At 31.9% G+C, this 12186-nt stretch overlaps 2 protein-coding genes across 4 annotated transcripts in view; both read right to left on the reverse strand.

Annotated features, from left to right (window-relative positions):
• Nucleotides 1–8229, reverse strand: part of LOC123717830 (aquaporin AQPAe.a) — a 53257-nt gene extending 45028 nt beyond the window's left edge. The window contains exon 1 of one of the 2 annotated variants that reach the window (XM_045674056.1): nt 8062–8229. The gene's annotated coding sequence lies outside the window, so the exon portion shown is untranslated. Of the gene's footprint in view, nt 1–8060 lie in introns of both variants that reach the window. The other variant, XM_045674055.1, reaches the window with a different exon arrangement.
• Nucleotides 8230–8751: 522 nt separating this feature from the next.
• Nucleotides 8752–12186, reverse strand: part of LOC123717679 (RE1-silencing transcription factor-like) — a 45702-nt gene continuing 42267 nt past the window's right edge. For both annotated transcript variants that reach the window (XM_045673813.1, XM_045673814.1), the window contains 2 exons: nt 11017–11074; nt 8752–10317 (listed from right to left, as the gene is read on the reverse strand). In XM_045673813.1, the coding sequence (XP_045529769.1) occupies nt 10256–10317; nt 11017–11074 (120 nt within the window). In that variant the 3' untranslated portion in view covers nt 8752–10255. The remainder of the gene's footprint in view (nt 10318–11016; nt 11075–12186) is intronic.

The following is a 12186-nucleotide window of genomic DNA, read 5'->3' on the forward strand; positions in this document are numbered from 1 at the left end:
CAACATCACATGTGATGCAGGCCATTCAAGCGTGCAAAAAAATTGCCGATTTAAGTTACCTATATGAATAACTTATATATAGATTTCAACAAGCTTTACGAACACCAAGGTTTCTCTGCGGTTGCTTTGAAAGTTACCTTTACCATTAAAACGAATGAGTCATGGGAAACTTGATAGCATGATTACAATTATAAGGAAATCCACTTAAATACAGGAGCAGCATAGTGGTAACTCTTAACCAAGAGAACATATATCTAGTGTCTGTGCTATTTGTTTATATAAACTCGGGAAACGAATTTTAACATACAGGATTCAGTTTATGACCTTGCAAACATTTAGAAACAACTTGGCTTCTACTTGGAATCTTTTATTTCTTTTAAAACAGTTTAGAAGCATTTTTTACTGACATTCATAAGTGTTTTGAGTTGATTTCAAAATCACTATCAGAAGAATAATGACCACGGATTTCGACTAGCTTCTAATCGAACTGTTCGTTACAATAGTACATAGATGTGTATTGTTATATTTTTTTATATAGTCCGTAATAGCTTACGTGATTTATCATTTCTATGAATTCTACACCTGCAGGATAATTATACGCTGGATAATTTTACGGTATCCTCATTGATGTCGGTTTCTGTAGTAAACGTTCCGTGACAGTTTAAAATAATTGCTTCTATGGGAATCGACATCAATATAGTACAAATAATTTTGTTCACTCGAATTTAGATATATTCGATAATTACGGTGTATCTTACAGTATTTTTTTACTATTGATTACTTTTACGTTAATATTTTGATAACGTTTACTGTATATATTTAATGATATTTAAAATACGCCGTGATCTCGGGAAGACATTCAGTTCGGTCTTCTTTCTCCATACAATATAATATTTAAAAAAATGTGTGTACACACGTAAGAAGTGAAACCTACTTTTCGAAAAATGATCTATTATATGCAACTTTACAGAAATTGGTTAAATAAAGTTAAATTAGATAAAGTTTAACAAAAGGCTTTTATCATAGACATGAATACAAATAATACAATTATTTCATTTTACTAGGATTATTACAGAATTTCATTAATATATAATAATTGTATATTTTTGTTATTACTGGCTTCGAATATCTTCGAATCAACCGTGGAAGGGACAAGAACAATATGGCTCGTAACATAAAAAGTGACGCGTAACCTAAAATTGTGACGGTACGTTTTTTTCCAACGCCGATAGACAAGTTTAACTTCAAAAAATCTTATGTACTTTATACATTTAACATATGTTTTGTTTAAAAGATTGCTTTGTATAGGTAAATATACTATATCCAGTGTTAACTCAATATTAACCGTAACTCAACATTGACCGAACTGTGCATTATGTGGCATTATTGAGATATGTCGGTATTGATGAGCGAATTTCTTAGAAAGTTCGTATGCATGATGCCAACAACATTAAAAGGAGTGGCGGATAGTTTATTGCCAGTTCTTCTCGCCCGCTCTACGCCCTCGATTTGAGAACTGGCAGTAAATGTAAAATTAGAAGCATTTAATGTATATCTCTTTTTTGACGTTCATAAGTGTACATTGTCTAACCTGTATGAATAAATGATTTTTACTTTGACTTAGACAGTTGAGTTTATTGCGGGCTAGGAAAAATAAAGCGACACAACTGCGTAGTTTTGTACTAATTTTAGCAACTTAAAAAGTACTTTAATAAGTATACAACACTATCGCATTTGGAAAAAAAACAATACTAGTATAATAATGGTTTGCAGGTAAACTGCGGCAAGTGTCACATTTCTTTTTAATCTAGGTTCAAGGCTTCTGCACAGATTAATATCTGTCACCGGATATCCGGAAAATTTACATTTTGCGTTCCAACATTTCTATTCTGTAAAACAATTAAGTTAACATTTGTTTTAACTGTATGAAAGCTTGTAATATTTGATTATTTTGTTGCGCTCGCAATTAGAGCAGCGCAGTCAGTCTGGTAGATAGTGTATAAAGGGCAACTTTATCAGATACTAAAACTTCAATGTCTTGGTACTATTTCGTAGTTTATGAAGTCACTCGTTAAACCTTTATGTATTTATGGCTCCAGGATTAGTACCACGAGCGATAAAGTGCAATAACATTTGTCATCACTCGGTTTAACATCTGTATGTATCAACTGTATTCCTCATTTTTTAGGTTACGCGTCACTTAAACATCAGGCAGGCAGTAGCAGGTGGGCGTCTTATTGAGATAGAAGGCGAGGCATATAAAGAAAAGGCAGATTTACTCAACAGTAAATTAAAAGTTGCACTGTCTACAATAGCGAGAGTTAGTAGGCCAGAAAAAAACGGTGTGTCTGAGGGTTAAAGGTCTTGACGACGCAGTTACTGCCGAAGATGTAATTGCTGGCTTGTCGAATAAGGCAAACTGCGCAGCAGAGTTGATAAGGTGTAAAGACGTTGAAAGGGGTTACAGAACAAGAAGTTTGCTTGTACAATGCCCGGTTGCAATAGCAAAAATAATTTTGGAAGGAGAGTGCATAATTGGATGGAGTTTGCTGGAGGTAGTTCTTTTAAAAGCGCCCCCACTGCGCTGTTATAAATGTTTGTAATTAGGGCACACACGGGCTTCTTGCTCATCCACTGTGGACCGTAGCGATCTGTGCTATAGGTGCGGAAAAGCTGGACACAAATCTGTCACATGTGACGAAGCACCACATTGCGTTGTATGTGAGAGCGAGAACATGCCGGCGAATCACGTGTTGGGTGCAAGAAATTGCAACCCTACTGTAAAGAGTTGTAAGGCGATTGCAATGTAATGAAAAGAAGCTTTAGCAGCCAGTCACGGGGTCTCTTGGTAGAATGCTTACGCGACCCCAAGTTACCCCAACAGTGACCTGATTGGTGGGAGGGGTTTTTGTGGGTAGGGCTTTTAGAGCGAGTCCCACACTCAGTGCGGAAATGCATTCCCCTCATTAAAAAAAAACGTTACGCGTCACTTTTTTACGTTACGAGCCATATTGTTCTTGTCCCTACCACGGTTTATTCGAAGAGATTCAAAGCCATTAATAACAAAAGTATATAATAACGATAACAATGATAGTAATAATTCTATTACAAGTAATGAAATTCTGTAATAATCTTAGTAGGTTATAAGGTAAAATAAAAATAATTGTATTATTTGTATTCATGTCTACGATAATAAAAGCCTTTTGTTAAACTTTATTTGACCAATTTCTGTAAAGTTGCATATAGTAGATCATTTTTCCAAAAATAAGGTCATAATGAAGTTTCACCTCTTACGTGTGTGATAAACGGGAGGCTCAGCGGATATTAAGTGACACCACCCATGACAATCACTCGCGAGTGCGTTGCCGGAACATGCCGACTATATTTAAAGAAGTTTGTTCACACTAATTAAATTCGCTTAACTAACAAAAAGAGTACGCAAGTTTTTTTTTGTTGTTAATTAATTATGCACTTCTTGTACATTACCTACCTTTGCCTGGAAGAAATCGCTTGTTAGCGATAAGGCCGCCTGTTGCCTAATAACTTATGTAACCTACTTACTTTTTGTTTTTAGGTTTGTATAATTATGTATTTTATGGGAACAAAGTATAAATAAATAAATAAAATACGGTCCCGTTGTACTGCATTGAAGCCCAAACCTTCATCAGAACTGGTACACTTGTCCCGTCGTATCTCAAGGCAAGTTGTAAACTCGCTCCAAATATGTGTAAATGTATTTAATGTATAAAATCATACGTTAGGGATTGCATATAGAAATATTGGTCAGGGTTTGAACGTGGCTGTTACTAACTATACCGACTTAGTTCTAGTGTTATTTTCTATACGAACATATAGAGTAAAGATCTGTATATTTGAGTTTGCGCCTAATTTTATTCAGTTTATAGAGTTATATATTGATAACTTTTACCGATAGAAACGAATTTATAACAGTGTACGCTTTTTGCATTGCCTTCTGGCTGTATAGCGGTGTAAGTAAACATCCTGTGAGCATCCAGACCGTTTGCTCAGTCATAAAAAATCGTAACGTTCTGATTGCTTTATAGGATTCACAAATATTCTAATACGGACATATATAAAGGTCACCGTGACCATGCACACTGAAAAGTACGCGAAACGTCGGAAAAAATTTAAAATTTATAATTATGTAAATAACTTTAAGTTTTAAAAAGAATACATAGCTTTAATCCGTTCAAAAAGTGTTTTCCTTAATATATAAAGTTTCTGTTTACGAAAGTATTACCGACAACTAATGGATCGTAAAAATATTTTTTTTTCTCAAAATGATATATTTTTACCATAATATTTAAAAAGTCGCGACTGTATTATCCTCAGATTTCTGTATCTGTTTCATGATCATTTGTCAATTTAAGCAGGTGATCAACCTCCTCGAAACAGGTCGACTTTTTGGGTCTAAGGCAAACCGGTTTCCTCACGATGTATTCCTTCACCGTTCGAGCGAATGACAAATGCGCACATAGAAAGAAAGTCCATTGGTACACAGTCGGGGATCGAACCTGCAAGGATGACTCGCACGTTGAAGCCTACACTACTCTACCGCGACTGTACGAAATCTATATATATATATATATATAAATTAATCCCTATTTCCCTTGGTCACGGCATCACGCGTCAACGGCTGGACCGATTTCGCTAATTCTCTTTTTGTTGTGTTTGTTATTGTCAGGAGAAAGTTCTCATGAAAGAAAAAATTAAGAAAATTGGACGGAATATAAAAAAAATTAATACTTAGCAACCATAGTAATCATGACTTTTATTACTATAACAATTTTTTTTACAATTCAAACTTTTTTCATGTAACCTTATGGTATTTGACATAACATTAACAGAATGCTGCAAATATCATCAAAGAGGATGTAAGAAAAATGAATATCTTTTAAAACAAATGCTTCGATCAGAGTTATTATATTGATAAAAACATATAAAATAAATACAGTCGCTAATTGTTTGTGGCATTAATCTTGAAAATCCATGTTCTTCACATGGCCAGTTATATGTGGCCTGTTTCCAAACTATATATATACGCGCCAGTAAAACATACAACGAATTTTGTATACAGCATTTTTAGTTAATTATACCAATTCGAAATTGATAATCACAGTTAAGACAGAGCAACGCTGTCGGGTCCGCCAGTATTTAATAATTTTGTATGTAACGTTATGTTAAGTTTCTAATAGTATGTTTATAAAATTCAATATTTTTAAATTTATCATAAGTATCAGTATAAATCACAATGTCATGGCATTATGTTCTTCAATTCAAGTAGTGCCAAGCATTTGCTGATAATTAAATTGAGATTAAAAAGCATTAAATTTTGTATTACATGTACGTTTAGATTAAATTTTTTGCTTTACACTTTATTGTTCTTCTAGGGACAAAAAATAAACTAAAATATCGCAACGACTGGATAATTGTAATTTCATTTGTAAATACAATAAAAACCTAAGTTTTATTGAATAGGTTAGTATCATTTATCAAAATATTGTAATCAGGTACAAAAGTATGAAAACAAATAAACGTACACGCTTAGCATTCCTTGGGCTCCATTATCAACAAATGGAGGCACCGGTGCATCAGCTAGACATGAAAATTGACAAAAGAAAGAACATGAAAAATGATATACTATGTATTAAATAAAGTTAAATATAAAGATTAACAAAAGGCTTTTATTATCATAGACATTAATACAAATAATACAATTATTTCATTTTACCTTATTACTACTAAGATGATAAAAGAATTTCATTAATTTTAATAGAATTATTACTATCATTGTTATCGTTATTATATATTTTTCTTATTAATGGCTTCGAATCAACTGTAGTAGAAGATAAAGATGGCTCGTAACGGGAAAATGTGACGCGTAACCGAAATATGTGACGGTATTTTTTTTCCCAACGCCGATTAAGTAGTTTCACTTCAAAAAAACCATCTGCCAATTACGTAATATTATTTTTTCTATTTTGTAATCCTACATCTAATATATATACTAAAAATATAGCCAAAGATGGAATACATAATATTTACAAAAATGTTCGAACATTAAAAAAATGGAAAACACAATAAAATGTATTCATTACATTTAACTCAGTAATACCTGACTTTACTGTGATGACTGAAGGCGTATATGTGGAGTATGCTCATGATGCAGTTGATGCGCTATGGATATTCTTACGGTATATTGGTACGGATATTCTTATGTTCGGGCTACGCGATACAAAACTGTTTTTTTTTATAGTTAGTTGATGTGAGAAAGAGAAAGATTTTTCTAGAAGCAATTGATTTTATTTGAGATGATGTCATGTAGTAGGAATAACTCGCATTGTCTTCGTCGAGTCTAAAGTGCCCATTTTGAAATGTTCACACGCCTCTTTATATTTATTAAACTAATTACATGCAGATGCATTTTAAGTCGTTATGGATCTTTACAATTTTAATAAATTAAAAATTCTATTTTTATTGTATACTAATATTTGTCCACTAAATAACTCTAAACAAAATTATTGATGACAAAATTCCGTCATGGCGTGTAAGGTTGTATTAATATTTACACATTTTTTATCACCCTACATCTAACAAGCCACTGGCGACATCGCGCGTCTTATGGAAATATTTAGTACAGATATGACAAAAAAAGATTTTATCGGCGTCGCCGTAATAGGTAATGAAAAATATTCTAAAAAGTTCATAGACTAATATAAAAATCTTTTTTGATAGAGTTTGATTTTATTATTCAATATCGTTCGCTTTCGAGAGCGATACAACGATTATAGCGGTCATATAATTTTTGAAACCATTTTTATAGTACGATTTGTCTTTAGCCTCAAAATAGGATTCCAGCGAGGTTTCTAGGGGTCTGAGAACAGGAACAATTCGCTTGTGGCCAAATTTGGAGAATTGTGCCATAGATTTCATTGATTTGTGTCTATAGTAAAAGAACTTTAAAGTATTGTGGAATATCAGCCGTCGCAATGAAATTAATTATATATTTATGTTTATATTTTGTGAATTTAAACGCGCTAGTCTCATAAACTACTAGACCATACATTACGAAATAAATCTCACGTAAGAAACTTCAGTTACGGCTACTTATAACTGCAAAGCTTTTGTTACAATATGGTGTATGGAATAGTTTTATGCCTGAAAAATGTTTGGTTTCGAAGCAATTTTCACGCGTCACGGCTTTAACTAAGTGTAATTGTTTCAAATGTAGTGTATATATTTAAGTTATATGTAAAATACAGGTAAATAAATGTTATTGTACGAGCCAAGGCAAGGCAAGGCATACATTTTCATTCTAGTTTTCCTAGTTATTAATTTTGTCATAATTGTTTTGATTATAATGTTTCATTTCATTAATTAATTAGCATCGAATTATTTTGTTTTACGAGTCGTGAAATGTACGATTATTTAATCCCCCTAACGGAAAAACATGTTTATACAAATATATAAAAACACCAATAATTTATCAAATATTTTTTTTAAATCGTCAAAAATACTCATATTTCTTTGAAAATTCGAAAATATTTCAGAAATGAGTCCATACAAATATGTCTAAAATTTTAGGCAGAAGAATTAAAATAATAATTACGATAACTGTCAAAACCCAGACAATTGTACTGAGAAGCACCATGTAAAATACAAATAAAATATTGCATAGAAAAATTTCAAGTGATTGTGTAGTAAACAACTATTATATATCTTATCTACCAGCTGTAAATACTAGGCTTAAGGGTATTTGTTTAACCCAATTTTTATTTATTTAATAAAAATGTAATGCAAGAAGCCCAAACCAAAAATAATATAAAGATAATAACGAAATTATTAGATACAATACAATAATTAATTCGGAGTATTTAACTACGATATCTTTTTGAAGTAATACGTGCTTATAAGTACTTTAATAATTAATTAATATCTTTGCAACTTCAATTACTGCCCTAAAATAATTTCAGACGTAGGCCAAATTTCCTGACCCTACCACTGATATTAAATAAAAAAAAAGTAAAAAAAAAACTTACCCGATGTAGTTTCCTGTTTTTAAAAGAACGACGAAACTTACACTTCACAAAGAGTCGATAATTAAATAACTAATATTGTTATTTTATATATAAAATACAAATAATATTTATTATCTGCAACTGTCGCGCGTTTTTCACGCCGTTGTAACTTTGAATGTACAATTTTGAACAAGGCGCGAAGTGGTAACTTTTAGCGGGAAACAATTATGACGTTTCACTTGTCCCGTCACCTTGACGCTTCAACAGCGACATCTAACACGTTGCCATGAAAGAAACTTGTCACATGACTAATGCCATCTAGGGGCTAGTAGCGGAATCTAGACACGCGTTATGTTTGCCAGGTAGCTTATTTTTCTTAGTTTTTCAATCACGAAAACGTTTCATTTATTTTCCATAAAACAATAGGTACGTTCGATTAATGAAAAACAAAATTGCAGTTTTATTGGTATGCATATAAAGTCATAGTCATAAAAGATAAAACATATCAAAACAGGAAAGACTGGACTACAACTATTATACATGTTATCATAAATGTACTCATATACTGCTATGTATATGTGTACATGTTTAGATAAATTCCAATTGGAACTAAAAATAAACAATAAAATAAGAGAATTCAGATGTTTTGTATAATTGAGTTTTTTAAGACTAGTATAGTGGGTAAATAACAACAAATTATACATAATATTTATTATAGCATACAATTCTGTACAGATAAACACTCATATTTACTAAACAATAAAAATAAAGCATAATTATAACAAATGTACTTCATTGCAATACTTATACGAGCCAAGAGTTTCATTTATTGGATTTTACAGATTTACAGCATTATTGATCCATATCTTAATATTGTGTTCATGGCCATTACATCAAAGATGGTAGTCATGACAACATAGACGGTGAATATTGGAACCGCCCAAATATTTTATTTATATGAAAAGACAACTTCAATAGTTTATCATTTATAGTATAATAATAGAAGGAAGATAGTGAGTGACAGTATAGAATTATTTAATTTAAAGAAATTTTAAATTTTACAGCCAGAAAACTTTTTTTAAATTTATTATTTGTGACAGTTCATTTCATCATGGCTGTAATGATATTCATATGATTAAAAATTCATTTTAATTCTTTTATATCTTCGGTTCATTCTAGTTCATGTATTGCTGTATATGCTCATATTGGTTGTAATTTAATAAACTTTATCCGGTTAAAAAACTTTGCCAAAGTTCATACATGATCGGAGGTTATGAAAAGTTCTGGTTTCTTTACACTTCATTATTAAGCATATGTTGTTTTGGTAATTAAAATGTGTAATGGTCGCCAAAATATTACGTACCTACAAAGTAATGACCACACAAAACACAAATCTTAATTCAATTCTATATCAAACATAATTTAAATACAGTGGATTTCATTTAAGACCTTGGTCGCTCCAAGTAGTTAAATGTAAGGCCCTTGAATTTAAAGCATACTTTAGTACAAAATTCATATGTAATGAATGTAAAAGAAAAAGAAAATGTATATAATCAAAAGCTATAGGGAGTTTGGAAATCCAATGCAGATATTTCGACTGGAGTCAACCGCTAAACACTATCTTTTGTGAACATTTACACATCAACTGAGACATTTACATTTTGTTTATAGATTAGGTTTCGATATTAAATTTATGGGTCAGTTTCAAACTGATATTCTAAGTTTTTTTTTAACTGTGTGCTTTCAGTAATATAATATAAACTATATGTCCGTCTTTATCTCAACCACTGCCAGTAACTTCCGGATATAACGAAATTAGACTGATCCAATCGTCGTTATAAGCAAAATCCACTGTATATTTAATCCTAATTACCAGCTAGAGATAGGTGACACTGCGCTAACTTCATTGCGATTCTGAGTTAACTCACCTTTTAAATTAGTGACGGAATTAATTCATTACTTCGACAACTATGTCAACTGTCACTGACAATGTGCTAAGCCATAATACTCAAGATTGAGAGTTAGGCTAATGTCAAAATCCAATAGTTTTTGACATACGTCATGTTTGACGCTCAATTTTAAAATAGGTTGTTACAATGTGTCAACCTGTCAACTATCATCTGTCAATGTCAAGAAAAAAAAACGAGTTACACCGTGTTACCAATCTCCAGCATCGTGGACCCACAGGGTCGGATATGCTTGAAGGATTATAGTAATTATTCCCCAATTTCGCACCTGGTCGGGGCAGCCTTATCTCTTTTTGGTGTTTCTTTAATCTCTGTAACAAATTATTCTTCTTCATTTAGATTCTACCGTCATTAAGTTTAATAAACAATAAAAATTTATAAACATCGAATGACAAACAACATAACCAATTTCTTATTGACACTGGAAGGAACTAGCGTTTAAGCAGGCTAGGCCTAGTAAGCGCTAGTGCTCATATAAGTATATTATGTATAAGGTTAACAAAAATGAATATTGTATCTCAACGTTTCGTTGCCTATTGTATGTAAGTCCAAATGTAATGTTTTTTGAGTCAAATAAAGTAATTTTTATTATTGTATAAGTAGAATAATATTTAAGCTTAGGATTGAGGAAAACCTCGCATACCGCATTATTTAAAATTGTTATTGATCCAAAGTTAATACTTTACGTAATCGTAACCACTATGGGGGACCGGATAGGGGGGGGGGGGGATACTTTAATTTTCTTATTCGGTGATTAAGTCAACAACAGTAATTATTTACTTTTTATACATCATCTATAAAAAGTACATTTGAGAGCTTTGCCTACTTTTGCTGATAAGAGGGGTTTGGGGGGGGGGAGAGATAAAATGCAGCAAATCCGCTTACGTAATATTTGAACGGCCCCAAACGGTCTGTTGTTTGTCAATTGCTAATTTTAAAGAATTCTTGCTTTTCGATTTCAATATGTAGGTCGAATTTTCATTTATATACTATATATAAGTCTTTTTTACCTTTGTTAAGCGTGTTAGTTGGCAGCTTAATGCCTGGCTTTAGCACCATATTGCCGTCCTGCAATGAAAACCAATGTTACAATGTCTAAAACTTTTAATTTAAATGTATAATTTCTATTACAGTTGTGTAACTTAACTTTAGTTAAGTCAGTAAATATTTTAGTGAATAATTAAAATTGTCTTTTATTAACATAACTTTTACACATTTAAAGAAAACAGTTTTTTAACGGATTGAAGCTATGTATAAACATATAATTATTTTACATCATTTTAACACGGCGACTGAAGACAAAAGGGGTTGAATTGCAAAAAGTATCACAGCTGTGTTATTTGTATTTTTCCCCGGAGTTGATATCGACTTAAAGATGAAGGGTTTTTGCAGAAATGACTCACGGTGTCCTCTACTTTCGCGGATTGTTTGTCTTGGGGTTTTAATGTGGATATTATTGGGCAAACTAAACGCAATATGTTCAACAAACTCAAAGAATACATAGGGTCAATCCGTTAAAAAAGTGTTTTCTTTAATAATTAGAAGCGTAAAGAGCGTAAGAAAACATCATATATTTGAAGCCAATATTGAGTCCTTTAATTTTTACCACACTTTTGAATTCTATTATATTCTCGTTTCCCATAATGTCCAATAACATAAGTATTATTTAGATTTGTGAACCCTTTGAAAAGCCAAGTTTTTGTTAAACGTTAGTTTTGGGGTGCCCATGTAATTTTATGTTAGTTATAGTCATAAAGTCAGTTGTTATCCAGCTTCAAGCGAAGTGTTTTATTTGAACATTGATACAAAAAACGGTCACTAAAATAAGGTATAGTTATAAATTATTTTCAGTGTTGAATTTTATTATGAACATGTCTTAGGCATTTTTTGTCACACCATGTTTAGATCTGACCATGCGACATACTCGTGAACGGGTGCTACTTGTGGTGAGTGGTTGAAGTTGAATTCGTGTATGCGGTGATGTTAGTTATTTCGACTATTTGCGTGTTGTTTCCACGAGAATTGTTTAATCACCTTCCTAGAAGTTATAGATCACTGCCGTGCAATTCTTTCAAGGGAAAGGTGATGAAAATTTTAAAGGCCTTTATAGTGTAGACGAATATTGGCACCATAGGTTTGACACCAATAGTAACTTTGACATAATGTTAATGTTTTTTTTA

The sequence above is a fragment of the Pieris brassicae genome, chromosome 13 (genome assembly GCF_905147105.1).
Source record: "Pieris brassicae chromosome 13, ilPieBrab1.1, whole genome shotgun sequence".
Lineage (NCBI taxonomy): Eukaryota > Metazoa > Arthropoda > Insecta > Lepidoptera > Pieridae > Pieris > Pieris brassicae.